A 15,964-nucleotide genomic window follows, 5' to 3' on the forward strand; every position below is an offset into this window, starting at 1 on the left:
AGTAGATAATGGTGAGAATGTGGTTATAGTGAAATATAGTCTAATAGATGATAGATGATTCTGTTTTCCATTTAGAAAACAGTTTTTAATAGTATTTCAGTTTTCTAGAAAACTGAGAAATTATTTCCTGTTTTCAAAATGGAAGACTGTGTACTCTGTTTGCTGTTCTCTAATTTTCCAAATTTTCAGAAAACTCCGGTTTAGCCCTAATAGTTTTTAACAAATATCATAATTTTAATATTTCAAATCAGTGTTGCTAATAATATAAATAGAAGACATAGGACTCCTAGTCCCCGTGTTGGGACTTTTTCCCATGTCAACAAGAAAACTTTTTAATAGGGTTTCCATTTCACGGTAGAAACCTTTCTTCTGCCGATCCAATCCCTCTCGCTAGTTTATATATCTGTCGTGCAAGAAACTGAATTTTAACCACGATGGCATCGACGGCGACGATGGTGTCCTCAGCTGGAGGACTATTGGCGATGCTCAACGAGAGCCACCCGGAGCTCAAACTCCATGCGCTCACTAATCTCAACACATTTGTCGATTACTTCTGGCCAGAGATCTCTACCTCTGTCCCCGTCATGTAAGGCTTCTAGTTCTATTTCTCTCTTTTATTTGCAACTGATTTGGGATTTTCTTTAAATATTTTGGTTTTATTTAATTATACAAAATCTTGTGTGTTTTCTTGATATCTTTTTGGAATAACAAATACATAAGGGTTAGGAATTTGAAATAAATAGCTGAAATTAGGGACTAGGATCTAAAAAGATTTATACTTTTTCCAAGTCTGTGACAAAGTACATGACACTAGGGAATTTAAAATTTTAGCCGAAATTATGGTTTGGGTTCTGAAAAAAAGGATAAAGATTTTGCCTTGGGAACGTCCATTGTCCAGTGCTATGGGCCGAAATTCTGTTTTATTGTATCTTATAAATGTGAGTAAGGAGTGTCAAAAATGATATTTTAAAAAAATGTTGGTCCAAAGTCAAGTACTATGACAAGTTTGGTCATGGTTTATCAACAAAGATTAATTGAATTTGTTAGTTTAATGTATACATTGGATTGTGTTGCATTAATCTTGAGGTTATGTGTTTGTGTTTTGTAAAATATGGCTTATTTATCAATTGTCTAATTGACTTGCAAATTTAAACTGAACTTTTAAGTTTTACATTTGAGGTATATTTTGGTGTGTGCGCTTTCACTTTGGAATGTTGAATATCTTTTTGGCATATTGTTGTGCAGAGAAAGTTTGTATGAGGATGAGGAATTTGATCAGAGACAACTTGCTGCATTACTTGTTTCTAAGGTGACCACTAATATGGCTTCTTTATTTCTTCATCTATTGTTAGGCTTCTATATGTCTTCATCTATTGTTATTTTTACTATAATATATAATCCATTAAGTACTATTACTACATATTTCAATTTTTAAATTGTTTTTATTTATCCCAAATTCCGAATATAGTGAATTAAACGACCAAGTAATTTTGCTTCTACTCATGATATGTATTTTCACTAATCATTTCAAAACATTTTAATTTCTGTCTCTAGGTCTTCTATTATTTGGGAGATCTTAATGATTCATTATCTTATGCCCTTGGGGCCGGCCCTCTATTTGATGTTTCTGAGGAGTCTGATTATGTCCATACTCTTCTTGGTTAGTTTCACTTAAATTCCTATTCTTCTTAGCAAATATATAACTTTACTATGTCACATACACTTGAATTATTTTAGGTGTTTTTGCTTTTCAGTTTAATTTATTTGGGTTGTTTACTTCCCTTCCTGCCCTCTGCAGCTAAAGCGCTAGATGAATATGCTAGTAGAAAGACTAAGGCTGCTGAGTCAAATGATGAGGCAGCTGATGTGGATCCTAGGATGGAGGCCATTGTGGAAAGAATGCTTGATAAGTACGTAGAGCTCTATTCTGATTGTTTTTCTGTAGTTTTCATGCACATGCTGACTTGTCTTTCCTACCTTTTCAGGTGCATAGTGGATGGAAAATATCAACAGGCCATTGGAATGGCAATAGAGTGCCGGAGGTTAGATAAAGTTGCTGAAGCAATTGTAAGGAGTGATAATCTTGATGCAGCTTTGACGTATTGCAGTAATTTGTCCCACAACTATGTTAACCGTAGGGAATTTAGACGTGAGGTATGGTTACTTAATACTTTTATAACCCCCCTGCCAATCCAAAGTGAAGATTTTGTTTGTTTGTTTGTTTTTTTTTTTTTTTTTTTTTTTTTTTTTTTTTTTGTTTTTTTTTTTTTTGGGGTATTAGGGCTACTTTTTTATAGAATATTTTTTACAATTGCTTCAATGAACTGGAGATTTTCTAAAATACTCATGACATGTGTTGAGTGATTGATCAACATGCTATATAACCTGTTCATCTTAGGTGCTCCGACTCCTTGTTGATGTGTACCAGAAGTCAGCATCTCCCAATTATTTGAGCATTTGTCAGTGGCTTATGTTCCTGGATAAACCAAATGATGCTGCAGCCATATTAGAGAAACTTCTGCGCTCAGATAATAGGAATGATGCTTTGATGGCATTTCAAATAGCTTTTGAGCTTGTAGAGAGTGAAAATCAAGTTTTTCTACTCAGTGTGAGAGACCAACTTTCTAGTCCCAAGCTACAACCTTCAGAACCTGTACAATCCAGTTCCACTGATCCAGGCACAGCACAGACTGGAAATACCGATGCCCATGAGGATGCTCAGATGATGGATGATTCCCAAGTGTCAAGCAGGGATGCATCAATTGTGGATCCGAAGGAAGCAACTTATGCAGAGAGGTTGGCAAAAATCAAAGGCATTTTATCTGGAGAAACTGCAATACAGTTGACCTTGCAGTTCTTGTATAGCCATAATAAGTAAGGAACTTTTCTTCTCAATTTCCATTTGCTAAGTTTTGTTGTTTGACTTGTCAAATAATAAGTATTTTTATTGTTAATCCTCTCATATAGATCGGATCTCCTTATTCTGAAGACAATTAAGCAGTCTGTTGAGATGAGAAACAGTGTTTGCCACAGTGCAACAATATATGCGAATGCAATTATGCATGCTGGAACAACTGTTGACACATTCCTTAGAGAAAATCTGGTAAATAAATTACTTTTACTCAATAGTGTTGTGCATGTATGGCCATCTGTTCTTTATACAAGTTTTTACTTTCCTCAGGACTGGCTCAGCAGGGCAACCAATTGGGCCAAATTTAGTGCAACAGCTGGATTAGGTGTTATTCACAGTGGTCACTTGCAGCAGGGCAGATCCTTGATGGCCCCTTACTTGCCACAGAGTGGGGCTGGTGGAGGTGGCAGTCCATATTCGGAAGGTGGTGCTTTGTATGCTCTTGGGTTAATCCATGCCAATCATGGGGAAGGAATCAAGCTGTTTCTTCGGGATAGCTTGCGGAGCACAAATGTTGAGGTGCTGTCTCTTTCAGTTATATGATGATTGTTTGCTTGAAAAAATCCCCAGCAATCTGTTTTATATGTGAGTTCACTTGATGCACAGGTTATTCAGCATGGTGCCTGTTTAGGTCTTGGGCTTGCTGCCTTGGGCACTGCAGATGAAGACATCTATGATGACATAAAGAGTGTGCTTTACACTGACAGTGCTGTTGCTGGCGAAGCTGCTGGATTAGGCATGGGCTTACTGATGGTTGGAACTGCAAGTGAGAAGGCAGGCGAGATGCTTGCTTATGCTCATGAGACACAGCATGAGAAGATTATCCGGTATTGACATCTGAAATGTAATTCTTTTGGGACTATGATCCTATTACAATTGTTTTATTTATCATTTGTCCACAATTGAACATCCACAGGGGTCTAGCATTGGGGATTGCCCTCACTGTTTATGGAAGAGAGGAAGAAGCTGATACACTTATTGAGCAAATGACTCGGGATCAAGACCCAATATTGCGCTATGGTGGTATGTATGCTTTGGCACTGGCATACAGAGGAACAGCGAATAATAAGGCCATCCGCCAGTTGCTACATTTTGCTGTATCGGATGTCAGTGATGATGTCAGGCGAACTGCTGTTTTGGCTCTTGGATTTGTTCTTTATTCTGAACCAGAGCAGGTTGGTGCCGTTATTTTCTTTTGTACTAAAATATTCTGATCAGGAAAATTTTGGATTTGGCTTGTCAATCATATTTTTGGTATTTGGTACAGTAGTTTGCAAGATTAATTTCTTTACCTGAAATTTTCTTGTTTTCCTTAAATTACCTTTAATTTGCAGACGCCTCGTATTGTTTCTCTGCTATCCGAATCTTACAATCCTCATGTCCGATATGGTGCTGCATTGGCAGTAGGCATTTCTTGTGCTGGTACTGGCCTTAGTGAAGCCATCTCACTACTAGAGCCTTTGACGTCCGATGTTGTTGATTTTGTTCGTCAGGGCGCTCTTATAGCAATGGCTATGGTAATGGTTCAGATCAGTGAAGCAAGTGATTCACGAGTTGGTACATTCAGGTACTCTAGTTTTTCCCTTTTAAAGTGGTATTGTTTTTTGCCTTCAGTTTATAATGTTCTTCTTCCTTATGTTTAGGCGGCAATTGGAGAAAATTATTCTGGATAAGCATGAAGATACCATGAGCAAAATGGGTGCTATTTTGGCCTCAGGAATACTCGATGCTGGGGGAAGAAATGTGACCATAAAGTTACTTTCAAAGACGAAACATGATAAGATCACTGCAATTGTTGGACTTGCTGTTTTTAGCCAGTTTTGGTACTGGTATCCGCTTATATATTTCATCAGCTTGTCATTCTCACCCACTGCTTTTATTGGTCTAAATTATGACCTCAAGGTCCCAATGTTTGAGTTCATGTCTCATGCCAAACCCTCACTATTTGAGTATCCCAAACCAACTACTGTACCCACCACAACATCTGCAGTAAAACTCCCCACTGCAGTTTTGTCAACCTCTGCAAGAGCAAAGGCCAGGGCTAGCAAGAAAGAAGCAGAGAAAGCAAATGCTGAGAAGATTTCTGGAGCTGACTCATCCTCAACTGGTACAAGTTCTTTAAAGGGGAAGTCCACTGACAGGGATGGAGAATCCATGCAGGTATATTCCATGCACTATCTATCTATCTATCTCCTCAGTGGATGTTCTACGCTTAATACTTCTCTGAAAATGGTCTCTTCTCTTTCTTTGGGGTAGTGGAAGAGATGAACAGTTTCCACTTGTAATCATTCTGTCATTTTTAATGAAAGGTAGCCTGACCATTTGCATACTTATCTATTGTCAGGTGGATATTCCTGCAGAAAAGAAAACAGAACCGGAGCCATCTTTTGAAATCTTGACGAATCCTGCTAGGGTGGTTCCAGCACAAGAGAAATACATCAAATTTTTGGAAGATAGCAGATATGTGCCAATGAAGTCTTCCCCTTCAGGGTTTGTATTACTAAAGGATCTTAGGCCTGAAGAACCTGAAGTCTTGTCACTTACTGATGCACCCTCGACAACATCAAATGCTGCCGGTGGATCTGTAACTGCACAACAGGGCTCAGCCTCTGCCATGAACGTTGACGATGAGCCTCAGCCACCACCAGCCTTTGAATACACATCATGATCTTGCCATATCAAATGGGTTCTGAATGAAATCTAGTGTTTATTCCTTGTGATAAATGGGAGCTTTGGTTTTAACACTGCAGAAGTTTAGAAGTGCCAATTTCTTCTTACTTCATTTGTAGGACAATATCTGCCTGACTTTTGGCCCTCTTTTTCCTGCCATTGTGCTTGTAGTTGTCATTGTGTGAATCACATTCTTGTATTTTGTAACTCCATAATGATATGAACTTGCCATTTGAATTGCTAATTCTTGCATTGTGTTTTCCAAACCCCCAGCGGCCAACCTCTCCCTTTCATCTTGCTTCTCTTTGTTGTTATTTTTTTTTTCCTTTCAAATCTTCTTTCATTTAAATGTATTTGGTAAATTCATTCGCTCATATTTTTGGGCTGTGATCAAATCATTGATTCACCATGTAGATATCTATGTTTATATTTTTAAGTAGTCAAATCCTCTATGTTCCCAATGCAATTCTAAGGGTGTGTTTGGTTCGCACATGGGAATCGGAATCGGAATGGGTATCAAATACTTGGTAAGGGTAATGGGTTTTGGTGAAAGTATTTAGCATGTTTGGTAGTTGGGTGGAATGGGAATGAATATTAATAGTTGGGGAAGAAATGAAGAAGTGAAATGAAACCCTTATTTAATAAGGGTATGGGTTTTCCCATTAATGGGGTATTCCATACCCATAGTAGCATTCTCAAAACCTATTAACCAAACACTAGTAATCACTTTCATACCCATTCTCTATAGCAAAACCACCCAACCAAACACACCCTAAGTATTCGCTTTTAATTATTCTAATCTATTTTAAGTTGAATTTGATTCATGGAAAAGAATTGAGAAATAATTGAATTTAAGTTATTCAAAAAAAAAAGAATTAATTCTAGTGGAATTTTTTATTTTATTTTATTTTTATTTTGTGACAATTTTACGTTTAATTACTCATGCTATTAAATTGTTGACACTTTTGACACTTTGGTCTTTTTAGTATCGTTTTGGACAAAACTCCATTTTAGATAATGGTAAATGGATGTGATCACATTTCTTTTAAAGGTGAATTCCTTTTTTTTTTTTGTCATAAACTTATAATAGCACGGGCAATTTTAGTCCTTTATAAAAAATTTGAACAATTTATGGACACATTTATTGTGACGAGTACCGTCTATATTTACATTTGATGGCCGTTTGAGAGGGCGTAATTGCGTCAAATATGTCATTCTCTTTATTCGATCCCTGACAGGGCGTTTGGTTGGGAGGAGGGAATTAGGTGAGAAAAAATTATAATTCGGTGGAATTATAATTCAATGAATAAAGTATGAATTAAAATTACAGTGTTTGATATGCTGGAATAGGAGCACAGGGAATTGAAAGGTAAGAAAAGACTAAATGACTAAAATGCCCTTATATTTAGTAATGTTGTTGTTGTAGTAGTAGTAGTAATAATAATAATAATTATTATTATTATTTCATAATAATAATAATTCTTTAAAAAATAAAAATAATAATAATAATAATAATAATAATAATAATGAATAATAATACAGTAATAATTCTTTCAAATAAAAAAAATACAAAAGAGCATGGGAAGAGGGACAAAATTGTTTTTACACCTGCAAAATTGCTTTGTTATTGGAAACACTCCCGGGTGTTTTGTTCTTGATTACATATCCGGAATCCTTCTTACGGACTCATATGCTTATTTTCCTCTGTGATGAATGCGATTCTTCTTTTACACGGAATGATTAGTGTTTTCTAAAGTATTGCTTGTTGATTGCCCCCATTATCTTTCGAGCAAATATTATTTTTAGTCCCTTAACTATAATATATGTATCAATTTTGGTCCTTGACTATTAAAAATTTTAAATTAGATGCATGACTATTCAATTTGTATCACATTTGGTCCTGCCGTTAAATTTTCCAGTCAAATTCCCAGCGAAGTCACCGGTGACCGACTAATTTATTTAATTTTTATTTTAAAAATTATTTTAATACTCCATAAATTTTAAATAAAAAAAACTTAATAATAAAAAATAATAATAATAAAATAGAAAATGCCGGTCACCCCGATGACTTCGTCGAAAATTTGGCCGGAAAATTTAACGGCAGGATCAAATGTGATACAAAATGAATAGTCATGCACCTAATTTGAAAATGTTAATAGTCAAGGACCAAAAGTGATACAAATTGAATAGTCATGGACCTAATTTGAAATATTTAATAATCAAGAACCAAAATTGATACATTATTATAATTGAGGGACTAAAAATGATATTTTCTCTTTTATCTTTCGGAAGATCTAACTTTAGTATTTTGAGTGGATTCCAAGTAATTCTGCATAGTACTGTGTGTTGTGTGAAAAGAATCTCAAACTGTTGCTGCATTTTAGTAATGGACTGGCCTATGTGTATTATCTTTTTTTTTTTTTTTTTCTCCTTAACTAGGGATTTGAGATTGGGCATTATTCATTTTTCTGGAAAATTTTCCAGAGAAATTAGTTTCCACATAAAATAGTTAAGGGAGCATTCCAGAATCAAAACCACTTTCAAGACAGTTGCCTTTGCCTATGGAGGCTAAGGTGATGAATACTCGCTCAATTTCTAAAAAGAAAGAGGTGGGAAACAAATCCAATCTGCAGGGCTTTAAAGAGGTGGGCTCGTAGTGATTCGTATGAGGATAGTGGCTCCAATTCATTTCATGGAGTTAGTCATCCCCCAGAACCTATTGATACAGACCTAATGAGACCGGTGTATGTACCAATCGGTAAGGACAAAGGAAATGGCAAATGCTTGGTAAAAAATGTGGGTCCTTTCTTAGAAGATGTTCCTTATAAGAAACCAAGCTCATCTCTTCTTTCACCCGCAGAGAGCATTATTGAAGAATCAAGTGATGTCTATACCATATGTTCATCAATCACAACCTCGACTTGCCGACGGGGAGGAGCCGGAGATACTGTCCAGAAACTGATCATCGGAACTTGCGCGGCAGAGAATGAACAGAACAACCTTTTGCTCGCTCAGGTTAGGCTGCCTCGCAACAATTGGAAGGGTAAATAGTTCAGTTCTTCTGTTGAGATTGGGAAGATACATAGTGAATTCTTCTGTGATTTTTATTGGAATTCCTTTTGTTTTGTTTTGACCTGATTATGTTTTATTAAGAGAGTTGCAAAATATGTTGAGATAGATCAAATCTTATTTGCATAAATCAGATCGAGCTCTTACAATCTCATTTTCCCCAATCTTCAATTCTCACTGTAGTTTTGTTTTGAAACTTCAGAAGACATATACTCTGTACTTATCTTCAACTTTTTGAATCTGCAATCAAGAACAAAACACTCAGCCACTCAGGAATGGAATAAAGAGAAGAGATATCATGAAATGACTGCAATTACCTCCTCTCAAACGGTCATGTCACAATAAGTGTGTCCAAAAATTGTCCAAATTAACTACAAGTCTTGGGATCAAAAAATGAATTCACTATTTTTTTTTTACTTTTTTTTTTTTATTTGTTGCTCTTTACTGGGAATTCAAATCTATTTTTGTGACGAGGATTCTCAAGCTGCGGCGGAGTGGAATGAGCATAGAGGAATGGTGGAGGAACAAGCAATTCTAGGTGATCGGAGGGGGTGTTTGCGTTGTTAGAATAATTATTATTATTGTATGACTCATTATTATGGATCATAAATATTTATGTATGTTTAATAATAAAATAATTCTATTGGCCAGTTAAGGATAAACAGCAATTCCAACTGCTCAATAACTTCTCACGGTTGATGGAATTGTGAGATAGTTATAACCAGAGGCTCTGGTCTTTTCCCCAACCTTCCGTAAAATCTAAGATTCTCTCTCCATCTGCAAAACCATGGAGCCAGGTATATATGTTCGTTAAAAGAGCCAAAGAAAGTTAGGCCTATAATGGGTAGAAAAAATGACGGTCAAATTATTAAATCAAATGGATGTTTCAGATTGTTTAGATTTATATATTTACTTGAGATTTCCTAATTTATCCTTAATTATATGATTATCCGTTAAGTTTTTCGTTAAATATTATATTTTCCGTTAATATTCCGTTAACTTTTAACTTACCCATTAATTTCCATAAGGTTTTAGGTTCGAACCTCATCCCACTCAAAGTTGGCATAATTGTTGAACATATACTACGAATATGTTAGAGTATATTATTCAAAAGTAAGTAATTAACCACTTTATTACTTTATTTAAATTAAATAAATTAGTAGTTACAACAAAAAATAATACATATGCATTGAATAATATCTTTATTCAAAAAAAAAATATTCATTATAATTAAAAAAATTTAAAAAGAGATATAATTTCATTAGTTATATTGTCTATATTTTCTACAATACAAAGATTCATTACCCTTCAAATTTATTAATTAATTATATTCACTACCTTGTTCATTGTTTTTTTACACTATCTTGTAATTAAATATCAAAGTTATACTAAAAAATAATGTTATATATTTATTTACCAAGTATTATATTAATAACATGATTTTGAAGCCATCCAATCATATTAACCTCTTATGGAGGATTTGTTGACAAAGAAGATATTCAAATAACCCAATAAATTAATTTAAAACTCATTATTAAAAATGTCAATGTAGAACAATAGAACATTGTGACACACTTGATGCATTGAAAAGATTCTGAGACTACAACATTGTCAATGGAATCAATCTTTCAAATTAAAAAAAAGACGAAATTTGAAAAATAGCTACTGTTGCAGTATTCATCAATTCATTTCATTTTCTACAACTCATTAACCTTCTACAAATATAATAAATATTAATATTTTGCTCAATACTTTCACATGAGAATGTACAACACACATCTCATAGCACATGAAACATGTAAGGGGAAAAACTACTCCAATATAATCTTGCATTTATATAGTTTAAAGTACTTATTTAAAAATAAGCATTGGACATTATCCCAATCGCGCAATGTGCGTGAAAAACTAGTATATATATAATGATGATATACGTACTGTTAATATATATGAGTTCTCGAATTGGAGTTCTCGTATTGCGTATATAATGATATATGACTTGTCGTATTGCGTACAATTATGTTTGCATAATTACGTTTTAACCTTTTTAGCCTTGATATGACCATGTTCCAGTTTATTCGCCATATATATATATGATGATTATGAGCATTCTGCTAATGATGAGCACATCCTTTTGCTGTTTGTTTTTTTTCTTATCCTTAATTGACCAGATAGCATATTATATGTTATGTTAAACAATAAACTAACAAACTAAGTAGTATTCATATATATGTTCTGTGTGTATATGTACATGAGACTATGAGAGTAGAGCAATTTATACTAGTGTAGAACTAACCCTAGCCACTGATTCCTAACATTAAGACCTAGGGATGAGAGTAGATCTCTCAACTAACCCCTATATCTCTAACACCCCCTCAAGTTGGAGCATAGATTTCAATCATGCCCAACTTGTTACATTTGTGTCACATGAACCATAAGACTCCACATCTAGAACCATAAGTCTTGAACCACTTGAATCTTCGAACCATGCTGTGCTAAGCCAGTCCACAATGCACCTTGTCGCACTAACAAAGCTTTCACAAAGCTACAAACCAGGCCAAACACCACAACCGCAGCGCACCTGCCTCTCACACCCCACACCCTTATCACCGCTGCTTAACACCGCAGCGCACCAGCCTCTCACTCCACAAACCCTTATCACCGCTGCCTAACACCAGTGTTTTCCCGTTTTCTTGTTGCGTGTACACAAACTGGTTCCTCCTGAACCATTCTTCTTCATCCGCCGGCCTTCCACAATAGCCGCGACATATGCCAGGTCCACACCACTCCTGGCACCTGTGCTGCCCATCACTGCAACACCCCTGTACAAGGACTGCCTCCAACTCTAACACCTTGGCACTGCTCCAAATATGATACTAACCTCATATTAAATTAACTTAAACAAGAGGCAAGAAAACGATAAACCAAACACAAGCCTTATTGACATGATAGACTAAACAACTCAAAACAAAAAAACCTACTGCAACCTACTGTCTCATATTTATCAGTTTCATCAGACCTCATCAGACCTACTACTGCCTGCACCATCCCTTCCATTGCCTTTATCTTAAACTGCCGGCCACGACCAATTCCAAACCGCCAGCCACAACCACCACCATCATCTACTACTGCTGCCCACCACCATCTATTGCTGTTGTCCACCACCATCTGCTGCTACTGTCTAGTGTTGGCAACATGGCTGTTCATGGCACAAACGACACAAACCTGGAGAATACCCCAACAAAACTTCTCACTCTTCACCTAGGTCGAACCTCATCTTCACGGCGAGACTCCCGGTGTGATCGCCGTCGCACAAGATCACCGGAAAAAGGCCTCACGCACATCCACGCGCCGGCGCGTGGTCATCGGAGCTTCGGTCAGCGGCGGCGCGTGGCGGTTCCGTTGGCTGCTCCACTTCCTCCGGCGGCGTCGCCTCCTTGGGCAGATTAATGCCCACTGGGCTCTGATACCATTTTAAACAATAAACTAGCAAACAAAGTAGTATTCGTATATATTTTCTGATCTGTGTGTATATGTACAGGAGAGTAGAGCTATTTATACTAGTGTAGAACTAAACCTAGCCACTAATTCCTAACACTAAAACCTAGGGTTGAGAGTAGATCTCTCAGCTAACCCCTATTTAGAATTGTACTATGTTATGGCATTGGATTATTGATTGATATTAGAATTATTATTCTATTAGACTCATTGTTTTATTAGAATTGAATTACGTATTTCCTTTTAATATACTATTTCGCATTGATTTTCTGATATTATTTGTTATGGTATATTTATTTGATATCTAATTATGATTATTTGTTAGTCACCAAAGTGACCAAATTATAAAGTTTCATAGATATCAAATTTAATAAAAAAAAAGTCAATTACCCATGATTATGTGATGCTTATAATGAAATGACATGATTTTATTTTTCTATTATATTAGGTAAATTGAAGTTTAATAATTATGAAATATTTAAGAGTCGCCCAAAGGTTGATCAATTATTTCATAATTATAAACATAATAGCGGTTAATTATTTATATTTGATTGGATTGTTTAGCATATCCAAAGATAGCAAACAAGTCTAGTCATAATATAATTAATAGCCAATTATGTGAAAATTGTAATAATTGAGCATCGTTATGTTTAATGTTACGCATTGTTGGATCACCCAAAGGAGACCTTCAATGTATTTTAATTGTTTATGAGTATGTTAGTTAAATGTATTTACTTTGTGTTAATATAGAATTAATGTTTTAAGTATTTTATATATATTGCAGCATTAAGTTGTGTTTTAATGCATTCGCAAGTTGCGTCTATTATAAAGTTTAATAGGTTGCATTTTGTTGAGTGGCATGAACAATTCAGTTTCATCTCGGTGTTCTGGATCTTGATCTAGCACACTTGACTGACAAGCCCATTGCTATTGATGATAATAGCAGTGCTAATGATGTAGCTTTCTATCAAACATCGGAAAGGTCAAATAGACTCAGCTTAATGCTTATGCGAATGACACTTGGAAGCAACGTCAAGTCAACAATTCCCAAATTTGACAGTGCTAAGGATTTGTTGAAACATGTGGAAAAAAATTCACTTTCTGAATGTGCTGATAAAGCCCTAGTAGGCACACTTATGGGTAAACTGACCACCATGAAATTTGATGGTTCGCGTTCCATGCATGATCATGTTACTGAGATGTTAACCTTAGCAGCAAAATTAAGGTCCATGGAAATGGAAGTGAGTGATACTTTCCTTGTTCAATTCATTTTAAACTCTTTGCCTCACAAGTATGAGACATTCCAAGTGAATTATAATTCCATTAAAGATAAGTGGAATGTGCTTGAATTGCATAAAATGCTAACCCAAGAGGAAACAAGGCTTAAGGGACAAGGGATTCACTCAATTAATCTCATGAGTCAGTCAAGGGCTAGTAAAAAGTTTGGAAAGAAGAATCAAAAGTATAAGAAAGGACCAATGAAGACTAATGAGTCCTTTTCTCAAATCCACAAAAAGGAACACAAGAATGACAAGTGTCATTTCTACAAGAAATCTGGACATTTTCAGAAAGATTGCCTTAAACGTAAGGCATGGTTCGAAAAGAAAGGTATAAATTTTACATCAGTATGTTTTGAATCAAATTTAACTGAAGTTCCTTATAATACTTTGTGGATTGATTCTGGTTCCATTACTCATGTTTCGAATACTATGCAGGGATTCCTTATGACCCAAACCATAAAGACAAATGAAAGATTTGTGTTCATGGGGAACAGAGTTAAAGCTCCAGTAGAAGCCATTTGAACTTATCGTTTAATTTTAGATACTGGACATCATTTAGATTTGTTTGAGACTCTTTATGTTCCTTCAATTTCTAGGAATTTAATTTCTTTGTCAAAACTGGATTGTTATGGTTTTTTCTTAAAGTTTGGAAATGGATGTTTTAGTTTGTTCAAACAAAATCACTTTATTGGTTCTGGTATACTTTCTGATGGTTTGTACAAATTAAATCTTGACAATCTTTTTGCTTAAACTCTTTTAACCCTACATCATAGTATTGGAACTAAACGAAGTTTAGTTGATGAAAGATCAGCTTACTTGTGGCATAAACGTTTGGGTCACATATCGAAGGAAAGGATTCAAAAACTTGTAAAGAATGAAATTCTTCCTGAATTGGATTTTACTGATCTCGGTATTTGTGTGGATTGTATTAAAGGAAAACATTCAAATCACACAAATAAGAATGCAGCTACAAGAAGTACACAGCTCCTTGATATATGTTGCATGAAAAATCTCAATCAATAAAGGCCTTAGAGGTATTTGTTGAAAAGGTTGAAAAATAATTAGACAGAAATGTGAAAATTATAAGGTCTGATAGGGGTGGTGAATATTATGGGAAATATAATGAAAGTGGACAATGTCCTGGTCCATTTGCTAAATTTCTTGAAAAACGTGGTATTTGTGCTCAATACACAATGCCTGGAACACCGCAACAAAATGGTGTTGCAGAAAGGCGTAATCGAACCTTAATGGAAATGGTCAGGAGCATGATGAGTTATTCTTTTTTACCCTTGTCATTGTGGACATATGCTCTAAAAACCGCCGCTTATTTATTAAACAGGGTTCCTAGCAAGGCAGTTTCAAAAACACCTTTTGAATTGTGGACTAGAAGGAAACCCAGTTTAAGGCACCTTCATGTTTGGGGATGCCCGGCGGAGATATACACATTTATAATCCACATGAAAAGAAACTGGACCCAAGAACAATTAGTGGATTTTTCATTGGTTATCCATATAAATCTAAAGGGTATAGATTTTATTGTCCTAGCCATACTACAAGAATTGTTGAAATTGGAAATGCCAAGTTCATTGAGAATGATAACGTAAGTGGGAATGCTGAACCACGAAAAGTGCTGAACCACGAAAAGTGGAACTTAAAGAAGTTACGGTGCAAGATTCTCCAATAACTTCTTCTCAATTTGTTGTTCTTGTGCGTCAAATTACTTTACCTGGAGTTACTCAGATTTTTCATCCTGCAACGACTGGACAATTTAATGAAGGTCTTGTATGCTTAAGTTTTATCTTATAGTTTGCGCACCTCTTCGCCATCATGCAAGGGCTGCTGAAGGTGCTGTGAATTTCACTATCACTTCCAACACGATAGACGACGAGGAATTTGGAAAACTATACGCCTTCAAATGGAAAACACTGCTAATCCCACCTACAACAATTCTGATAATCAACTTGTTCAGAGTTGTGGCCAGAATCTTTGACACCATCAACAATGGCTACTAGTCATGGGGCCCACTGTTTGGAAAACTATTCTTTGCTTTCTTGGCCATCGTGCATTTATACCCATTCCTCAAGGGGCTTATGGGACGATAGAATAGAACTCCCACCATTGTTGCCATATGGTTTGTTTTCCTAGTTTCCATCTTCTCGTTGTTGTGAGTTAGGATCGATCTATTTGTACTTAAAACCAAGGGGCCTGATGTGAAACAATGTCGGATCAATTGCTGATGAATTGAACGATTTCTGAGCGAGAATAATTTGGGGTGGAATACGGTGATAAAGAAGAACAAATACGGTAAAATATTATAACAATGTGATGAGACCAATTTACCATTGTCAGAAATGGAGCTTTACAAGAAAAAAAGATACTGGAAGGAGAAAAATGTCCACAGTTTAATAGTTCAGGAGTGTTTAAAGACAAAAACGATAGTATGGACTACACATGGAATTGTTAAAAAAAAATGAGATATTTGTTGGAATTAACCCGTAAAGAATTACTTGATTAAAATATTATTTCATTGTTTGGTCGG

The 15,964-nt window shown here is 35.6% G+C and overlaps 1 protein-coding gene and 1 pseudogene across 1 annotated transcript; both read left to right on the plus strand.

The window, feature by feature from the left end:
* The first annotated feature begins 300 nt into the window (after positions 1-300).
* On the plus strand, positions 301-5,847 carry LOC116016284 (26S proteasome non-ATPase regulatory subunit 1 homolog A-like). Its single transcript, XM_031256469.1, has 13 exons — positions 301-586; positions 1,246-1,309; positions 1,555-1,660; positions 1,799-1,910; positions 1,986-2,154; positions 2,399-2,874; positions 2,968-3,103; positions 3,182-3,430; positions 3,518-3,738; positions 3,828-4,086; positions 4,246-4,478; positions 4,555-5,071; positions 5,256-5,847. Exons 1-13 carry the CDS (start codon positions 435-437, stop codon positions 5,577-5,579), a joined length of 3,018 nt encoding a protein of 1,005 aa, XP_031112329.1. The 5' UTR covers positions 301-434; the 3' UTR covers positions 5,580-5,847.
* Positions 5,848-8,022: 2,175 nt separating this feature from the next.
* On the plus strand, positions 8,023-15,662 carry LOC116017154 (annotated as a pseudogene).
* The last annotated feature ends 302 nt before the right edge of the window (positions 15,663-15,964 follow it).

The sequence above is a fragment of the Ipomoea triloba genome, chromosome 4 (assembly GCF_003576645.1).
Source record: "Ipomoea triloba cultivar NCNSP0323 chromosome 4, ASM357664v1".
Classification (NCBI taxonomy): Eukaryota; Viridiplantae; Streptophyta; class Magnoliopsida; order Solanales; family Convolvulaceae; genus Ipomoea; species Ipomoea triloba.

Excerpts from the sequence above, each read along its gene's own strand:
- LOC116016284 (XM_031256469.1), top strand. The coding sequence starts at position 435 with ATGGCATCGACGGCGACGATGGTGTCCTCAGCTGGAGGACTATTGGCG. Across the intron at positions 3,431-3,517 it reads TGCGGAGCACAAATGTTGAG|GTTATTCAGCATGGTGCCTG; the intron begins GTGCTGTCTCTT and ends CTTGATGCACAG. Across the intron at positions 5,072-5,255 it reads GGGATGGAGAATCCATGCAG|GTGGATATTCCTGCAGAAAA; the intron begins GTATATTCCATG and ends ATCTATTGTCAG.